At 37.0% G+C, this 21,240-nt stretch overlaps 1 protein-coding gene across 2 annotated transcripts in view; it reads right to left on the bottom strand.

The window, feature by feature from the left end:
* Positions 1–754: 754 nt before the first annotated feature.
* Positions 755–21,240, bottom strand: part of GTF2A1 (general transcription factor IIA subunit 1) — a 24,949-nt gene continuing 4,463 nt past the window's right edge. For both annotated transcript variants that reach the window (XM_071745845.1, XM_071745844.1), the window contains exons 2-9: positions 18,668–18,769; positions 17,533–17,743; positions 15,591–15,655; positions 13,461–13,536; positions 9,390–9,523; positions 8,110–8,430; positions 6,644–6,733; positions 755–5,352 (exon numbers count right to left, since the gene is read on the bottom strand). In XM_071745845.1, coding sequence (XP_071601946.1) covers positions 5,245–5,352; positions 6,644–6,733; positions 8,110–8,430; positions 9,390–9,523; positions 13,461–13,536; positions 15,591–15,655; positions 17,533–17,743; positions 18,668–18,682 — 1,020 coding nt within the window. In that variant the 5' untranslated portion in view covers positions 18,683–18,769 and the 3' untranslated portion in view covers positions 755–5,244. The remainder of the gene's footprint in view (positions 5,353–6,643; positions 6,734–8,109; positions 8,431–9,389; positions 9,524–13,460; positions 13,537–15,590; positions 15,656–17,532; positions 17,744–18,667; positions 18,770–21,240) is intronic.

The following is a 21,240-nucleotide window of genomic DNA, read 5'->3' as shown; positions in this document are numbered from 1 at the left end:
AGTACTGTTTTGTTTCTTTTTTTTTTTTAAATTTGTCCAAGTGTCAAGGGCTGAGGGTAAGAAAAGTACTAGGGAAAACATCCAGAAAAATCCCCAAACACCACTCCTTATGATTATGGCTTTGCTATACCCTTAATGCCACTATACCTAGAAGGTCATTTCAAAATGACCATATTACACAAAGCAACCCCCCCCACAGGCAGTATAGCCTATAGTTTACATCATTTCTGATTGTATATAGAATTTCAAGTTCAAAATTTGGGTTTAAAATACAGCAGAAGTCATGTCTCAAGATACTGTTGTTATGCAGGAACTAAAAAGATTTCACCTACTTAAACTGGACTACAGTTGTGTTAAATCAGTTTCACTGGGGAAGGTGAAACTTAAACATCAGCCAGCTCTCTGTACACCTCTCTGTACCTTACTCCTTGATACTGTCTTTCATTTCCATTTACAGGACTAACATCCAGATGGCACACCAAGTTATTCAACCAATTTTCTCAAGACCTATGTCCTAAGAAACCATAGGGAGAAAATTCTTCAATAAATATGGACGTCTGGCCTCAAGATTTTTTTATAACATTATCATGGTGTTAAATGGGAAATCTACAAGACAAACTCAAAAAATAGGTGACAATGAAGTTATTCATGTGAGGAAAATAAATTCAGAAACTTTGGTGTTACTATGTAAGAGTCATTAAGCCTCATACATGGAACAAATGCACATGCAAAATAGTAAATGAAGTGGCAAACATTTTTAAATAACATCTTTAATTAAAGTTTTTGCAAAGGCAAAATATTAAACTTAAAATAGGTCTTAGTACATCAAAATACTAAGTTCTCTAATCGTATTCCAAGCATGGCCTTTGAAACATAATATCCTGTATATCACAGAGGAGCAACCTTGATCTGTAATTGTACAGAATGAATTTTACAAACATAATAAATATATTTACCCCCTTACACATAACAGTATATGTACAACAGCAGTTGACAATAGTAGGTCAGAACAGCAAAAAAGGATATTCCCCCACTCCGTAATCTATTGGTACCCTATGCACTCTGGAACATATCTCATTGGATGACTGTACACACAGCTAACCCAAGATAGCTCTTCCTGTTAAATAAAAGTTCCTTTTGTTCCACAATGTCTAATCCACCAAATAATAGAAGACACACTGCTTGAACTGCCTGAAAAAAGTCGACAACAGGGAAACCAATGGATTTTACACATTTCCCAAACAATCACAGTAATGGGAAAACGAGACTTTAAATGCCAGACACCAATACATAACAATGAGCAAGTCTCTTCATCTTGTATAGTCACTAATCTCAAAGTCTGTAAAGAACTCTGATTTCAGTTGTGGGTCCTTAGGTGGGGTGGAGTGCTGCACAGTAAACCCCACGATGCTGAGTAAGGCAGCCCAGTACCAATCCAGTGTGCATTATCCTAAAACCTCTGCTCACTTCCTGGACATCTTACTGTGTTCTATTAAGGAAGCTTTTCCTTTGGGGGAAATGAGAGGCAGGGAATTCATTGTTTTCAAAGGAGCTTTTGCAAATTGAAGAGACTGAATCAAAATGAACTTTAGTTAATGAGTACTCTAAGTCCTTCACTGGAATTAAGAAATTTTACCCTGGTAGTGTTATGTGGTGACACAATTACTCCTATCTGTCAAACAGTGGAATTACTTTCACAGACTCAATTAAGATTACTTTAACACACTAACTGTGCAGCAGAAATAGAAAAAAAACATATATAGTAAAAAAAAAAAAAGTCTATTATATGACATAACAAGTTCTTTGCTCTTTTCTAGAAACTGTGCTTCAGAATCACATATATTCTTGGAAATAAACTCTGACCACAATTATAACTTTAAATTGTGTTTAGGAAACTGAATTATGTTCAAATGCAACTTGTGAGTACAATTCATGAACAAGGAGTATGAAGCCTCTAAGAAATCTTGTCACTAACCAGCAACTGAGGGGGAATAAAAACATATGTTATTTAAATAGTCCAATATAAAGTTCCTTAAGTGACTAAATTCTCTATTACCTCCTTAAAAGAAAACATACTTTGTGTTCAACTTAGATGTTTTAAAATGATTGCACACACTAAAATACAACAGAATTAGAGCAAAAAAAGTTGCTTTTCTGATTGAAGCACTGCAGGAAATTCACTCTCTCAGGAATCAAGTAAGAGTATTGTCATACTGGCAAAACAGGTATTCTGCAAACTGAAAAGGCACAAGACTTTTAATTTTGCCCAGTTGCTATACAAGTTTCCATCAGCCATCATGGTTATAATTATGAAGTTACATTTCCCCATTTTTTCCATCATAAAAAGGTGCTCCATTATCTGTGCAAATTTTAACATAAGCCCTCTTGAAATCAATTGTTTCGTTAATACTGAACTATTTAAATGGGGGGGACAACATAAAAAAAAAACCAAAAAAAAAAAACCCCAAACAAATCAACCCACAAAAACCCCAACAACCAAAAACCTACTTCCAGGGGGGAATGATGGGGGAGGAATCATTTATGAACTATGAACATGGGAGTCCCTTGCCCTCTGAAAGGAATGGTTTCTTTGGAACCTAATGAAATGGTCTGTTCAGTTACACTGTTAAAACTATGATTAAAAATTCAAGTATAATAATAAAATTAAGCAAACTACATTCTTACAGCAAGCTGCTACAATAAAATGAAATTATAACATGCTTTTTGATTTAAAAAAGGAACACTTGATGTAGCAATAAGAGCACAGTTTGGTGCGTTAATGTTTGACTGGCTTTCTGAAAACTTCACAGGTATTCCTATTTGAAGACAAAACTTACATGAAAAGCATACCATACAATTAGCTTGCAAGAGACTGTGCAAGTTCAGAAAGCTTCTAACATCCTTCAGAACAGGCTAAACTTAAGTTACCCTTAAGGTTCTGCTATCTCTTAAAAATAAATAAAAAGGCTATGCAGCTTCTAGTATATGTATGTGGGTGAAAAAAACACTAAGATGAATGAAAACAAAGTGTTGTACAAGTAATCTGGGTTCCAGTAGTATAAACAGGAATCTATAACTGAAGGGATATCTTTTTCCTTTTATTGGTTTGGTTGTGCAATGTTATGGAAATTTTTCTGAAGTCCACTACTTAAGACTTACTAGTAACAGATGTGGAAGAAGTGAGGGAAGGAATTGGTTGGTACAGTATTGATTTCATTGCAATTGTACATAGAAGTGTCAACAGTGGTAAAAAAAAATAAAGTATCTGCTTTGTTCAGAAGAAAGCAAGCACCGATCAGTTTGAGATACCTTGAAGCCCTAAGCCAAAAATGCACTCTAAATGAAGATTCCATTACTTCAGAATGAATTAGAAGAAACATCAATTACCTTTTCCTGAAACTGCTGCCTGTGGATGGCTTACTAACAGCCACAGGGCTTCTGGACGTAGCCTACAGGCAGGTTTCATCTGTATCAGTGAGAGCACAGATGTACAAAATCACAGCGAAAAAGCCCTCTCTTTACCACGTGTTTTCAGTTCTCCACATACTACTGAGACCATGAGTGCACTTGGAAGCAAGTAAATCAGAGAGAATGAAAATTACAGCAATTGTCATACACTACTAAAATATATTTGTGACTTTGTAAATAATGTTTAAAAAGTTTCATTCTCAAGCAAAAAAGGTCAGATATGGTTCAAATGTCTGCTTCTGAAAGTCTTCCCCAATTTAGTTAAAATTATCCTTGCTGTGTCCTTTTGCACCACCCCTCTAAGCACCTAATGAAACACAGTTTTTTTGAAATGGTGAGCCAGAAGAACATTTCTTCCTCAACAGTTTCTAAATATAATGCCCATTCCCTCTCCTTGTTCAAAAGTAACTGCATTTCTCAAAGCAGGATTTGCAAGAACAACCTATGATGTTCACTCCTCAGGAGAGGAAGGGAAGAAGGGGGAGCAACCTTGTTGCTTTTCACAAAGGAAAAAACCAAACCAAAACCACCATGAAACCACATCTCTGGAAAAGGCAAGTGAAAATCTGACTGGTCTAGTGCACCCAACTGCTTCATTTTCTGTCACCATGACAGCCTACAAATGCTCTGACAAAATCTGCATCCTCAAAGCTGTGCAGGTCTCTTCCTGAAATTACATGCCATCTGGAAACTTCAGAGAGATTAACTGTTGCAGGTAACTTATGGCTATATTTTTTAGTTAAAGCAGATCTTTGATTAACAGAGTTGCAGCCAGGATATTAGAATTTTTATGTGACTTTCCTATATTAAAAATTGAGTCATTCTTGTGGTCTGTAGAATTACAATGTAATAAGCAGGTGAAAAATGCATCTATTATGCCATTACCTACATATTTGATTCAAAAGTTCTCCAAAGCCTTTAAAAAAAAAAAAAAAAACAAAAAAACAACTGTATTATTTGCTCCAGTTCAGTGATGCTGAACCACCACCAAACAGAAAGAATATAATTAACAAGTTAAGCAATCTGACTTTTGGGGGGCAGGGAGAGCTACAGGTGCTTAGTATTTAAAAATACAGCCCTAAATAAAAGGTATTACTTACATGAAATTAAAATAATTTTGAAATATAAATGATCAGTTTTCATTTAATAACTGCTAGGAACAACAACTTGTTTATGGGGAACTGAATTGAACAACAAATAGATATAATAATTAATGAGCATATCAGAATTAAAAATATTTTCCTTATACAAGTTATTTAAAATTTAACACCTTAATTCTTACCCTTCTGTACAAAGCTTGCACGCAGTTTAAGTAACATTCTGACCATCCTCACTACCAAAAGGAAGTGTTCAAAGCAAAGATTGGTACACACAATAAGCATTTTCAGATTAATAACCTATCAAAGGGAAGAGTTCCTTCAATCAGTGGAAGAAGTATTTTAAAATCTTAAATCAAGGGAAGAAGGGAGGGGGGGGAACAAAGCCTTACATGCTAAATACCAGCTGTAGGTACCTGTATGTAGAATTGATAATTAAGGTATTCCTAACACACAAAACCAGCTCCCAGACAATGCTATAGCTGTTACAGTCCATGGCTTGCTCATCTGAAGTAGTGTCTTTGTTGCCACGTTTTTCCTTTGTTCCAATACTTTTGTTTCTTCTCTCAGATGTGCAGATACACATTTGGTTGGAGTATATGTCCAAGTCTCAACCTTTCCTGCTTTTGATTTATTTTTCCTTTTACAGGGAGTTTTTTTTGTTTTGTCTTTTAAAACTTCACCATTCTGCATCCCCAATGGCTTTGGAAAATACATAATCTCTTCCATTAAGATTCATGATGCCATCTTTGAGATGAAACTTCCATTTGTTTTTACTTCTATGGATCTAAAAACAGGGGAAAAAAGTTGAACTATTACTGTGCATCAGAAAAAGGTAATAATGCATAACTATAAAGGCAAGACAAAATTAAAATAAGTATTAGACATTCATTGCTAAATTACTCCAAGGATCTTGAAAATCCATTTTGCATTTACCTATGAAAACCAAAAACCAATTATGCATATAGCAGCATTTTCTCGTTTTGTTTTTCTAAGCCAGGGAGAGCAGTTATCAAAAAAACATGGATGCAGAGGCATTCCAAAATCCAAAGCTTACTGCACATTTTCAGGCGTGGCCGGAAAGGAAGAAAACAGATACATCCACTTGTGCATTTGAATTTGATTACATTATCTTTGATGACAACAGCCACAAAACTCCATTTGAAAGCCAGAAATCTCCCTTTCAACCACTGTAGCAGAAGGACTGCCAGCCTTGAGAGGGTCAAACACTAATGTTTATTATTTGCACCTCTTGCCTAAAATCCAATCTCCATGAAAACTATTTGATCATACTAAGTGCAGATTGACAGGGGGCCTAGTCAGTGTTCTGCTTCTAATAGTATTTTGACTCCAGAAGTTAGGTTTTGCTTAAAAGCCAAACAGAATATATAAAGGCTTTCAGCGTGAAAACCTGCATGGTACGAAATGATATAAAGCTGATATAAAGTATATGTACTAGTCTATAATTTCTCCTCAACTATGAGTCATTATATACAGTTTACATGCCAATTCTCATCAGCAAGTGTCAGGTGAGAAAAGCAACATCTCCAGTATTTGGGATGATGGCATGGAGCTTCAACTTTAACCTACAGTCTTCCCAGTTAAAATACTGGCCCTTTTGAGGTTTTGTATAGAAGATCTCTGTATGACTCAGCTGGGAGATCTGTCCAACTACTTGGAACAACCCAAGAAAAAAATAGGACACCGCAAAAGAAAAAGGAGATTATTAATTCCATTCTTGCTACCCAGGGAGTCTGTGACATAATGGATATTTAGGTTACAATGGATATTCCTGTTGACACAGCACAAGACAAATAATAAAACATCAGTTTTGTTTCTATTCTCTTCACAAAACTATTCCATACAGAAGTAACTGTTCCTTCTTCAAGTGCATTTCCAAACAAATACTACCTGACTACAGAAAGCACATTGACCGATGTGGTGAAGGAGATCAAAGATAAGGAATACTTGTAGTACTGGAAGACTAACTACAGTTACAAAGACAGTAAAAAACTAGGGCTTGACAGGGAAAAGAACAGAGAAAGTAGAATCCTTGGATACGGTTCTGTGGATATTACCTTATCATACTGGCACACAACAACATTTTCTGTATCAAACAGTTCTTGTCCTTCCTCATCACTCACATCATCTTCACTGTTAAGAGGCTCCTGAAAGAAACATGTAAAAAGTCATTCTCATTAGTAAGATGAGAGTTATTATTTTGATTGCTCACATAAGACTACAGAACTACAGGACCTAAAATGCACTTGAGGTGGAGAATATTAAGCTTTCCAAAGAGGGCTGACATACATACACTTCTGTCCTACCCTCCATCCTGACAAGACATCCTTACCAATTTTAGTCTGAAAAGTGTTCAGGCCAGATTCTGGTCACTTTTGTCACCACGATTCTTGTTCCCTCACTGTAAATGTTCTAGGGCTTGCACTCCCTATGTGCTATTAAAAACAGAAACTCCATGACTTATACACATTTGATGTACCAGAAACAGAAACTGACCTCAACACATGAACGTTTTATGGGAGAGGAAGGAAAGATGCTTTAAGATGACAGATATGTGCAAAGTAACTCCTCCAGACTTTCTAGAATGTATTTTCTTGTTCCTTAAAAATTACTTTCACTTCTTCCTCTTTCCACTAACACTGTGTTCCAACAGAAATTTGCATAATGTTTGTAAATAACAAATTAAAACAAAAAGTTCAAAAACTAAAACAATCTCTAGGAAATTAAATTATAAGCTAAATGAGGGACATGCTAGTAAGAGAAGAAAAAGTGTACTAATTCCTTCCAAAGTTGTGCTATATTTAAGTAACTTGAAGAGTTTTAAGAAACTGGTTCATTCATTAAGAAACTGCTGATGGGCAAAGGTAGCAACAGATCTCTGAAATGCTGATAGTTATGCCTCAGAAAAAAAAATAAAATTGCACAAGAATGCTAGGATTAAGGCACTAGTAAAGAACACTTAATAGATAAGCACGATGACTTATACTCCCATCTCTTTTAAATTTCTTATTCTTGTGGGGCTTTTTGGTGCAACACCCCAAAACTTGGTTAAGAACCACTGGCTCAAGTCTGAAACAAGGGAAATTCAAAGTCTAAATTTAGTATATATCTTTAAGAATGCAACAAATTATGAATAGTCCCTCCTGCTCCTGTCTCCTGATTTTGTTAAATCAAAGCCAGATCAGTTTCTACAAGGTGCTTTATCATCAAATTTGAGTTCAGGCTTCCTGTAGTAGGACAGAAAGCAACAGACTAGTCAGTGAGACACAAATCAGATCACACCGCTCGGTCCCCTCAGTGAACTAAATATAGGCTCTCCTTTTTGTCCATCTTCCTAACACCTTGCTTTTGTTTGTACTCAGTCCCAAGTGGATTTGACTGTTCTCAAAATTACTGGAATATCATTTGAAGCATACAGTTTACTTTCAATTATTGCGAAAAAAAGAAAAGAAAAAAAAGAAAAAGAAAAAAAAAGAAAAAAAAAAAGAAACACAAGCTTGCACCAATCTTCTGAAATGTTTACCTCTTCAACTTGGCCATCTTCACCCCCATCTTTTTCTTTGTCTTCTTCTTCGTCATCATCATAGTCTTCTTCCTCATCTTCTTCTTCTTCAGATGATGTGTCCCCTGCTCCATCAACTTGGAGAACAAGTGGTGCTTGTGGTTGTGCCTGTTGTTGTTGTGGTTGCTGCTGACCAGCTGCAGGAATCTGTGCTTGAGCTGGTGTAGGGGCAGCCACTGTTGTAGGTATGACTTGTGTTTTATTTCCTGTAAACAGGATCTGCTGAGGCTGAATAATCACTCCAGTCTGCTGGGAAAGCCCTCCAGGGATAGGAGCCAAAACCTGATGGAATATCATTGCAAGTACTGAGGCTACCATCGTTACAGACTCACATCACTTACAGAAAACAAAGTATATCAATCTAATTATTAGAGAAACAGGAGCTACAAATACTTCATCTACATCAGACATGCAATTTAATCACAGAACAATAGAATGGTTTGGGTTGGAAAGGAGCTTAAAGATCCTCTTCTTCCAACCCCCATGCACTGGGAAGGACACCTGCCACAATATAATCTTCAATAACACACCCTCTTTCACTACTTAGTGACAATTTTTTGCATTTTACACTGCTAAATCTAAGAAAACTGACTATCATTCCATCCCAAAATGCTAGCACTATAACCACACACGAGAGTTCTAAGCACTGCAGAGCTTGTAAAATATTATCTTTAAACCTTACCTATAAAGATTTAATTTTAAACTCTCTACAAATTGTTACCCATGGTTAAACTGTAGTAGTGTGACACAAGGCTAAATTCAATGTAGACACAGTCTGGACACATTGCTGACCTTGCAGATGAGCAAGAATCATAAAACATACTGTAGCTGCTACGAAAATAAGCAAGAGGTAGGTAGGGGTGTGTGGGTGTGTTTTAGGCTTTATCTTCTCTGTGTCAGGTGATACAGACTCGTTTTAACTGATATGCATTCTTAAAGGATGTAGACTAGGATTATGCATGTAATTGTCATCAGGGGATGCACAACAGAAACTCCAAACTGCATCCAGTTAAAATTCCGCAAGAATAAAAGTGACACCAAAGGCAACATTTCAGAATTGATCCTCTTAAAAAAAAATAATAATAAAAAAAAAAAATCACACTTCTTACCACAATTTTCTCTTCTTAAGTGATTTCTGACTTTATGTGCTATTTTATTTTTGCTCACAAAAATGAAGGCCTCTAGAGTAACTCTATAATGTTTTTTCTTTCAAGTCCACAAATGCGAAATTTTTTTTTTACCTGCTGTATGACAGGTGCCTGTACTCCACCAGGCTGCATTTGTGGTATAACCTGCTGCTGTAGAACAACTGGCTGCTGTGGCTGAATGATATACTGAGCTCCATTTGCAGTTCTAACTACTTGGAGGATCTGGCCTGTAAAAAAATAAATATAGAATTGATCAAATGTACAAATTAATTTCTTGAATTATTTTAGTTTAGAATCTTGTTTCCTGGAGTAACACCAAGGACAATTAAAGGAGAGCATTCAAGTTTAACTATCACCAGTTACCATGCTATAGCAGCTGTGTCAAACAAAGAACTAATACAGATGTTTATCATCTAAATACTGCGGGTGAGGCATGCAATCCAAAAATGAATTTTTTTTAAAGTCTATTCATTCAATACAGCATATTACTTATTAATTCCTGTTTATGAGTCCTCATGTTTCAGAAAATAAATTTTAGAGACAAACAAACATTTAATGAAATAGGAATGAAACACAAATACAAGTATTTACACTCCAAAAATTCTACCCACTGCTAACAGTCTGGTAATTCAAGGGTCCTATCAGATGATGAGCCTTCCTCAGATTCTTTCCCTTTCTATTACAACATTAAGGAATTTCTGCTACGCATAGCTTTCTTTGCAGTATTATTGTGCAGCAGCCTTTTTGGAAAAATGTCTTTACACTTACCCACCTCTCTGTGCTGGTTTCAGTTAGCACAGAATTTATTTTCTTCATAGTAGCTACAATGGAGCAGTTTTGGATTTGTGCTAAAAACAGTGCTGACTGCTGAGCAACACTTACACAGAATCAAGACCTCTTCTGTTACTCAGCCCCTGCCCAGCAGCAGGTAGGCCAGGGAGCACCAGGAGTTGTGCAGGGACACAGCTGGGTCAGTGGACCCCAACTGTCCCGAGGCATCATACAACATACCATATAAAGCTGGGGGGAGAGAAGGAGGGGGACATGTGGAGCGATGGCACTTTTCTTCCTGGAGTCACTCCTGCTAGGAGTGATGGAGACCTGCATTCCTGGAGATGGCTGAACACCTGCCTCCTGATGGGAAGTACTGAATTAGCTCTTTGTTTTACTTGCACAAGTGTTTGCTTTACCTATTAATCTGTCTTGATCCCAACCCAAGAGTTTTCTCCCTTTTACCTTTCAGTTTTCTCCCTGATGCCACCAACAGGGAGTGAGCAAATGGCTGCAAGGTACTTAGTTGCCAGCTGGGATAGTCCTTTTTGGCACTCAATGGGTTTGAGATAATGTCAAATTTGATTGGAATGTATTAGATTAAATTTATAGCTGTTACTGCTGTTTAGCTATTAATCAGCAGGATCCTGTACTTCCCCTGGGTCTTGCTTGCTTTACTGTTTATTAGAGTCTAATGCCCATTACTGTTCACTTTTTGCTTTCACTGCTTGCTGTACTGCTTATCATACTAAGCTCTGCCTGGAAACATTTTGGTAGCAGCAAAGGTGACGTGCCTGAGCTGGACAGGGCATCACATCTGTTTCTCTGGTGCTGTACCAGACAGGCTGGAACTCCAGTGTGAACTCTGTGGCTGTGGATGAGCCCGTGCCACAGCAAGTATAATACCTCTGAGGCCATTGTGGCCCAAGGATAAGAGCCACAATGGAACAGGTACACCTCAAAGTATCTGTGGCTGTGAATAACTCCACGATGCAGCAGGTACACCTTGAAGCACCAGTGACTGTTCATGAGGTCATGCTGGAGCACCTCCAAGAATACATCCATGAATAAGCCCATGACAGAGCAGGTACAGCCCTGAAGGGACTGCAGCCATGGGTAAGGCTATGTTGGAGAAGGTTACTTCTGAAGGAACTGTGGCTGTAAGGCCACACTGGAGCAGATATTTCTCTGAAGGCATTGTGGTTCATGGAGAAGGCTGTGCTGGAACAGATGCAAAACAACTCTGGATAAGTCTACGCCACAGCAGGTACACTCCTGGAGAGGCAGTGGCTCCAACTGGGACAGGTACAACCCTAAGGGAATGCAATCTGTGGGTAAGTCTAAGCCAGAGAAGGGGCAAGGGGCGGAGTTCACTGCAATGTTGAACCTGATGGTCTGGTCCAAAGAGATCAGGGGTGGAGATTGTAATGGAAATAGCTTTAAACTGTTGGAACTAGGGAGCTGAGTTGCATGTTATTGGAATTACTAAAGCAGGAGCCACCTGAACCAAAAGAAAACAAGCCTTAGAAGCAGCAGTGCAAATGCAGCAGTAACAAGACCTGAGCTGGCTTTGATCCCAAGTAACTCCACACAACACACCACCTCTTCTGTCCTGAGTTACTACCATAACAGATGGAGCTCAAGATCATGGATTAAATTAATTGAGTGGACACTTCACAGACAGTTAACAATGGTGCTCCACAGGTTAAGTGAATGACAACTGCATATTATAACAAAGGATGGCAAGGGAGGTGATGGTTAATGAGGTGTGGGACCTGAGCATGACATAAAATATGGAATAAAAGGTAGAGAATGTGCTGGGTTTAGCTGGGATGGAGTTACCTTTTTTTTTTTTTTTTTTTGTAGTATCTACGATGGGTTTATGTTTTGGATTTGTACTGAAAACAGCGCTGGTAACACAGGGAAGTTCTAGTTATGTGTGATGGAGTCCTGGCTTTCTTGGAGATGGTGGAACACTTGCTTGCCAACGGAAGGTACTGAAAGAATTCCTGATTTGCTTTGCTTGCATGTGGAGCTTTTGCTTTACCTATTAAACTTTCTTTACCTCAATGCACAAGTTTTCTCACTTTTATCCTTCTGATTCTCTCCCCCATTCCACCAGGGGGTAGTGAGTGAACAGATATAGTGTGGCTTAGTTGCCAGCTGAAATCAAACCACAACTTCTCCCTTCTCTTCCCATAATACCTGTACTCAATTTTCTTTCATTGTCCTATAACTTTGTAATTTTATACATTGTCCCACTTCACAAAATACTTCTAAAGATTCACACACCTTTGAAGATGGCCTCCAACACTGAAAAGCAAGAGTTAAGATACACAGCAAAAAGATAAATGTATCTTTTAAAATTTTTATTCAGAAAGATGCAGAAGGTGAATAAATTGAATTAGATAATCCTGAACTTCATACATATCTTTCAAAGACTGATTTTACCTCCTGTTCTCTCTCCACAGCAAAATGCAAAGCCATGTTTACGGAAATAACTAAGTATATCTGAAAGACAGGACTTCCCTGGCTCCTTGCTTAAGAAAACAATACAAATACTTGTAACCATGGAAAAAAAAAATACCGTAACAACAATAAGCAAATGTGAGTGGCAGATTATTCTTTACTGTGACATACATGTACTTTAAAAAATGGAAATACTTGAACTACTAGAACTGCTACACATTTAAATTTTATTTCAACTACATATCCACAAAACATTCAACTGTTCAAAGCAGGGAGTTTAAATCCCAGGTGATTCTGAGACAACTAGATAAATTACTCTGGCAAAAGCAGCAATCAGATCTTCCCTTCCTCTCCACACATAACAGATCAAGAACTGAGTTTATAAAATTATACAAAAGTACATGAAGCATCGGACATGCTGTTCATAGAAGTAACAATTATATTCTAAAGGTAGAGCATGACAATATTTTAAAATTATATATCTAAATAAAATTAACACTGCCAAAATGATAAATACCACTATGTGTGCTTAATAGGTACAAGAAACCTTAAGCAACTTCTCATCTGAAATCACCAATGAATTCATCCTGCTCTTTTACAACTAGCATCTGTGCTCAGCTCATGCATCACAAAGCTCAGAAACATGCAGAGGTTAGAGACATGCTTGTCTTCTTGCTTCACATGCTGCTCTAGAGTGTTGCCCAGAATTTAACCCACACCACTGTTAGGTCAGAACTGCAAGGTTTGCAAGACTAGCAAAGCAGTAAGCAAGAGTGATCAGGAGTATAGTTAAGTGACTGCACTACCTTGTAAGGGTGGATTCCCAGATTCTGCTTTTTAGCAATATATAGCAGGGATTAAACCCCAGAATTTCTCCCACCCAGGCACCCTCAAAATCATTGATCTCAATGTTAAGACAGTTACCTGAATTTGTAAGTATCTGCTGAACAGGAGTAACACCAGCAGGGAGAGCCAATGTAGCTGCAGTGGCTGCAGCACTCTGAAATACAAGAAAAGCTTTTTAGCCACAGACATTATAGGCAGTGTTACATATCACAACATACTGCCTGAAAAGATGTACCCTTTTATTGCTGTTAACGTTTGCATGTTACAAATTTCTGCAGCTATTGAAATGCAGGCATTAATCAACTATTTTGCTACACGTAATTTTTTTTTTTGCTTGCTTAACAGGAGGAATATTGAAGCAACAATCAGTAAGTACCATACCTTGGTTTATTTGAAAGCTCAGCAATTTTTTTTACTTCTCTGCTAATCTATTAGCAAAGTACAACACAGCATTGCTCATGTGGCAAGTTGACTTACACTTTTTTAAGCAGCTAAAGATAGGGGCCTAGAAATCTGAAGAAACATAAGGTACTGAAGCAATGATTGTGTTAATCTGTCTTATTTTCACAAGGAGTGGTAATCAGGCTTGCACTCTTCTTCATTCTGCAAATGATCTGCATTTTAAGTCCCACATAACACAGCACTTTTGAGAGAATATATGCATATAGCATGCTGACTGTTCACAGAATGACTAATGTTTTCTCAAGACAGCTGTTTAAAAGAGAAAGCCAAAGACTCTCAATGGGTAATGATTTGAACTTAGAAGGAAACAGAATTCCAACACAATTATGGGAGGTCCAAACAAAAATCTGCAATAAGTTCTTAACTCTCAAGGGGGAGGGGGGGTGAACTTCTCCAGAGGCCTTTCCATTTCAAGCATCTAACTTCAGCTGCCTATGGAAAAGCTTCACTTTCCTCACTAAAAAAGAACTATGGCTATTACTCTTTGCTACAGAAAGGGTTTAAACTTTATTACTGGGTACAGTGAATACTTTCTGTTTATAAGAAATATGATCTCCCTGTACTGGCTGTCCATCAAAGTAGTTACAACTGCCAAAATTAGAGATCACCAAGAAAACCTGAGAAGTGCTTGTCTGCATCCTCATGTCCCAAAGGTAGATGAATAAACAAACCATCATTACTCTCTGCCTTCCAAGATACTGAAAGTCTGTCAGATCGATTCTTTAATACCAACTTAAATGTTTCTAACAAAATCACACACCGTAATTGCAAATCAATTCTGTAACTGCTTATTGAACAGTAGTCTTCTGAATTATACAATTCATCTACATTTTGACAGCAGCAGAGTTGTAAAAGCATTGCACACTTGTTTTTGCAACATCCATCAATACCCACCAACAAGATCTAACTGAATGTGAGAAAAAAATTAACTGTTGGACTTGAGAAGTTACAAACCGCATTGAAATGGTTTTAAGACTTAACAGAAAAAGGTAAATGCTTATGTGCTCTCAGCCTCTGGGTAAATTACACTATTTAAATCACAAAGTTTGGGTTCTCTTCTATAATAAGGTCAGCAGGTAATGAAGTAAAGGCTAAGCAAGCTGCTGCATCTTTTACTAATCATGAAACTTTGTCTCATGCTTTTACTGTAAGAGTAGCAAGAATCTAGTGAACTTCTGTTTTAATGCACATATTTTACTTGTATTAGCTGTTCTCATTGCTTTGCAAGCAATTTTTAAAAAATTAAGACAGAGTGCTAAAAGCAAGGTAAGATAGCAAAAAAAATTAGTAAGTCAAGATAAATTGACCAGAAAAGATTGATGTGAGTTGTTAAATAATCTCTCATTTGATATAAGCTTAAGTTTCAGAGTAGTTAATGGTTTTTTCCTGCATCTGGCAAACACTATATCCTTGCATCCGTTTACAGCATTGTGTTGGTATATCACTAGCATGTTATGATGTAGATTCATATCAACAGTACTCAAATTACTGATTTTTAAAAAGTTTTGGTTAAACCACATTTAAAGCAGAGGATCAAAGTCCTACATGTAATATCAAAACTGACATCTAGTCCCAAGTTACTGTTCCTAGATTGTCAGTGCAGCAGCAAAACTCAGAAAGATTGCAGACATTATTTACCAGTGTGTCCTAAATTGCTTAAACATCTGATGACTAATACCAGATTTGTGTTTACTATGTATTCAAAGAAACTTACATAATGATAGTGTAAACTTCTGCTTTTCTTACCATGCCCGACGCATTCATATGCGGTATCAGCTTGGAATCTGGCACAATAACCTGCTGCTGAGGTGCTAGAAACAAAAGAATTAATTTCATGAAAGCTACACAGTCTGCCCAAAATAACATCCAAGACAGAGTAACTTAACAATATCACCCAAACATCAGCTCAGCTTCCTAACAAAACCAGCTCCTGAGGAGTCTCTGATCTTACAGGTTTTACTCTCAAAAGAATACAGAACTGCAGCTCTAAGACAAATTTGCTGATGCTCAGTATCAGAGTTCTCACTTAAGAATACCGAGGATAACAGAGTTTCTGGAAAAGGAAGCCCTACACTAGAGCCTTGCACTGAGATCTGAAGCCACATCTCAAATTTTCATGGAACCCAAGGAGGGCATAAAAACCCCAAAAAAAATCTCATGACCCTGTGCCAGGACCACATGCAGGACAGCAGGAATCACCACACCAATCATCCCGATCTCTCTCCAAAACTGCACCAGGTCAAGCAAGAAACTACTAGATCATCTTCCCCATGGAACAGGGAAGTCAAGTAATAATTAAAATGGCATGTCTATGATTAATGTGCTTTGATATCCTAAATTCATTTAGCCTTCACACTGTCATATGGTCATAACACAAAACATCAGGTAATAAATGGGAGAACAAGGACTTCCCTTAGTGAAGGGAAAATTGTCAGTAGAGCCACAGCTCTTCAGCTAAGGAGCCACTAGAGGTCTTTCTGAGTAGATTTCCCAGCCTCTGCAGACTGTGAGGCACCTGATGTGATGTGATCCTTTGAAGGATCACGTGTATTTAGGGTGTCTTTAAATCAAAAATACTTCTATTCAAATAGTCAAAATTGATTTATGTCCAGCCAAAAATACAAATTACTGTAAGATATTAAAAAAATATATAAAAACAAAATAACTTTAAAAAATAATATAAAAACAAAACACACCGAAGCAAAAAAAAAACCACAACATGTTTTTGACACACTAGCTCTCTTCTGCTTTGAGGATATAGTAGGTTGGGGTTCAGGTGTTTTTTGGGAGGTAGAGGAGAAATCAGCTCATAGCTATCTTTTTTGCCTATGACAACACCAGTTCTGATCCATAAAATCTGATGACTAGTCTGTGACTGACTACTACAGATAAATATCTTATGCCAAAACTGTAACAGCACACTGAAAATGCAACTCAAGAATTTCACGGGTGGCAGACTTGCTTACACAACACATACCACATACCCAGTAAAATCCAGTAGTATTTACCTTAGCTTTCAAGCCAAGTTGTAATTGGTAAAAGTATTTCCCCTTATGATATTAATGGAGAATATACAAGACAATAATTACAAGAAACAATACCATTATGGCTAGCTAAAATATACCTGGAACATCCACACTTACACAGTATGCCATCTTTTGAGACCACAAAAATAACCAACCATTACACTTTTCACTTGAAACTTGTTCTAACACCAAAAAAAATTCCTACATAAGCTAAGACTGCTATACAAGTATTCTTTACATCCTACGATCCATTTATGCTAAACGGTAAGATTTTTTTTAATAAATTTATTCATGACTGCACTGTCAACTGCATATATATATATATGTATATATATATATATTGGCTTGAAATTACAGAGCTGTCTAATGCATTGACAAAATCTGAAAGTCACGTAGTATGAAAACATGTTATATAGTAGAAGGCTAAGAGAAGAACTAAACTTTTCAAAAATCTTCTGAAGAATATGACTAACACAAATATCAGGATATTTTTCACCAAGGCAGCTCTCTTGATCCGTTTAACAGAGTCAGCGAAGAGACAAAGTTTAACATAAAGACACAGTTATCAATCAGATAAACATCCTGCCCCAGATTCAGAATATGCTAGGGAGCTGGTCTAACTTGAGTGTCTTTTCCCAGAGAGATTAGAGAGTAAGTCTGACCTTGCTGAGACGCTGGAATAAGGACCTGTTGTGGCTGAGACTGCTGCTGCACAGTCTGCTGCGGCTGAGGTTGTGTGTGATGGTGGTGGTGATGATGCTGCTGTTGCTGCTGCTGCTGCTGTTGCTGCTGTTGCACCTGCAACAAAAGCTGCTGCTCTTCTGAATGGAAGCCATCTACAGCCTTGGACTGCATGAGCTTGTTCTCCCACAGCTGGTTTGTAAGAGGAAAGTGAAATCTCTATGTATGATTTTTACTCGCCAGGATTCTTAACAACATAAAGACAACCCACCAAAATATATTGTGTCTTTTCACTGTTTATCTTGTGCAGTCTACTCAGCCAAATAGCCCTTAGGCAAATAAAGATTGAAGAGATAACCACATAAGTTTTGTTTTACAAAGCAAATTAAGTATCTCTTTAGAATTGTCAGTCCAATCTTAACCTTTGACATCCTTTCTTGCTTCCAAGAGTGAAAGATTCATAACAATCCTAACAGAAACATGTTTAGAGAGAGAAAACAAAAACTTGAAGGTTAATTCTCTACCTTCTTTCTTTCTTACCTCTTTATTCACAAAAGTAATTCCTTATTACAAATTTCCTCAAGCCATTTCTTCTGGGAAGTCCTCAATAAAAGTTCCTTGAAGACGATTGCCTCATAACACACTAACACAAATTACCTAAGATAACACCTTTGTGGAAGCATTTGCAGCTTCTATCACAATATCAAATTCAGCTTTTCAAGCCCTTCAGTTCTTGATGTCAGCTGACACATCTCTCAAGAAAAGCCACCAATGCAAAAGAATTCTTAATTGTCTGTCTCTAAAAAAATATATATTTTTTCCCCTTTTTTAAAAAATATGTTTTGCAGACTGAAATAAAACAGTGAATTTGGATGTCTGCTGTTGGCTTATGTCAAGTTTGACGTGCCAGATTAGGGGAAGCAGACAAAATTGAGCAGATCTCTACCCAACAGTGTAATTCAAATCACACAGGGCTACAGATATGCAGATCAATACAATGCTTAGATATCTAAAAATTAGTATTTTTACTTTGTACAACAGTAAGCAGATTGCTGTACTGGTCTATTAAAAAAACTTGCAACTTATTAACACATTTTTAATAAAGTTGCAACTTACTGTTTTGAGTTCCATAAGAACTTGTTCATCAACTCCTTCATCCAGAAAAACTTCTCTGACATCATTGATGACATCTTCAATTACAGACCTGTACAATTTAGGCTTTAAAAAAAAAAAAAAAAGTAGCCAGCATTATTTCAAGAAATTTATCACTAACATTTAAATAAGATTCTGTCTCAAAGAAAAGCAAAAGCAAAAGAACCAAACCAAACAAACCCAAAAAACAAGAGAAAACCCTCTGAAAACTCCATTACAAAATACACCATGTGTTTGAGTGATTATAATGTCCAAGTAGGTATAAATCAACATGAGCAGTTAAAAAAGATGAAAAGGGACTATTAGAAACGTTTTGTGATGTAACCATGGCACAAGAGTTTTCATGCCATGAGGAGTGCAACATAAAACAGAGAAAAGGAGATTGTTCTCCATTCAGTAAATTTGTTTCCAACCAATGTACATACTGAAAATGCAAAACTATTTGTATGGTTGCAAAATATTAATGTCACAAAACTTTAAAAGTTAAAAGGATATTAGATAAATACAGAGAAAATTAACTTGCTAGAGCTTGCTAGCTCAACAAGAATATGGCTCAGAATGGTAGAGCTGAAAAACACATGGCTCAGAAAACTCAATGCATACATTTTTAGGAAATAAACTACAAATATATTTTTATGCTATTAGATTGAGTTCATGCCTAAAGTACTAAAGTGAATTGTCAATTCACTTATGTTGCCAAAAGAAGCTGTGGTGTCTCCATACCTGGAGATACACACAGACCTGGGCAACCAGCTCTAGGTGGCCCTGCTTGTGCAATAGGGTTGCAAGATGACCTCCAGAGGTCACTTGCAAAATTGACCTCTGTGTGAATTTTAAGATGCAGGTATAATTTTCAGCAGAGAATATAAATACTCAACCTTATCAATTAAAGCACAAAATTTAATTCTTAGGACTACAGGATAATTGTACTATGCACATGCTCTACCTTTTAAACCATACCAGTTGGACCTCTACATACATGTGAACCAAGATGGTGTTTTGGTCGGGTTTAAGTAACTGTGCTAACTGCAAGCTAGCACTGCAAGTGATAAATTAGGCCTGAACAATATGCAGCCTGTGAACCATATATACTTTACTAACTATGGCTATTTCTTTAGTTGGGGGTAGACCATTTTTAAACTGATCTGAAAGTAACTACAATTTTCTGTAAGCCAACATATTCCTCTACCCTGATGTCTTCAGCAGAAAACAATAACCAGAACCAAAAACCTGAAAGAAATGTTATTAAAAGGGGAGAAAAGCACCTATTTGAAAGCCTGGAAATAAGAATTAAGCAGTCCTATGGTGCTTAGAGCATTATGTCTTTACCGTTTGAAAATAACTTATTGACCACATATCAATATTTTGGCAAATACCATGCAATCAGCACCTTATTTTTTTTCTTCACTTTACATGTCAGCCTGTCACTTTCCCACTTCAAAACATGGTGCTGCAAATCAACTAGCTGAAATGTCACAAGTCATCCTTTCATTACTTGTCTCTCAAAAAATTTTCTGGCCTCAAAAGGGTGAGTTTGCCATCCTTAAAAACTGCATTTACAGCACCTCTGTCCAAAACTTCTCCAAAAGGAAGGGATCATGCCAAACTACTTCCAGATTTTTTTTTCTTTCCAGTCAATACTGCAATAGTCATATATACAGGCTTCAAGTACAGCATTAATTGCACTTACAGAGATACTTGAAACAGGCTTTCAAAGCTAGACTACTCTTGAGGGCTAGTATTTTAAATCTGCATTGTGAGAAACTTCAAAATACCAAGCATCATTAACAGGATTACTTTTCCACTATGATTTAATTCATAGCAGATGCAGCAAGATGTTCTACTTAATAACATTAACTCCTATTATTTCTACAATTAAACAAATTATATAAAGCTTACACAATTCAACTGGCACAAAATGCTACTTAATCTACTCTGAATATTGTTCCTTACTGTATTAAAAGCATGTTTCTTAATGCCAAAACCACATTCTGCAAATAAACATGCTTAACCCCAGGCACAAGATACTTTACTTAAAAGTCAAGAGAACTACTTGTATGCCTGAAATTACAATTAAAATTATTGCAAGAAACAGCATTTTCTCCTTAAATCAACTATTAGGTCCACTTTACTAGTACAACAGATTTTACACAAGCAGGCCCTAATGATTTCCAACATTAGTTATCTCCACAATCAGGCATTTTTGTCAGGTTTATTCACAAAGCCTCCTCAGCCTGTAACACCCTGGGAAAAATTTCAGATACAACAAACTGACCATACAGCCCAGCTGTCTGCTTGGGAATGTTTCCTTTGATCCTTGCGTAGTAATGGAAAAAAAGAATTCAAAGAGCAGGATACTGGTTTCTAGTGTCCAGCATTAGTTTAGCAGGAGAGCAGAAAGGGAGGTTGAAAGTATAGATGATCACTCTGCCATTGACGCAGCATCCTTCTGCACAACTCTAACAACAGCCCAAGTGGCTGGGACCCCCAAAAGACAACAGCACCTCAGGGGTTCAGTGAGCCTAGGGGAACAGAGG

This window comes from Heliangelus exortis, chromosome 5 (assembly GCF_036169615.1).
Source record: "Heliangelus exortis chromosome 5, bHelExo1.hap1, whole genome shotgun sequence".
NCBI lineage: Eukaryota > Metazoa > Chordata > Aves > Apodiformes > Trochilidae > Heliangelus > Heliangelus exortis.
Note: the sequence above shows the minus strand (reverse complement) of the source record. Positions and strands in the feature narration are given on the sequence as shown.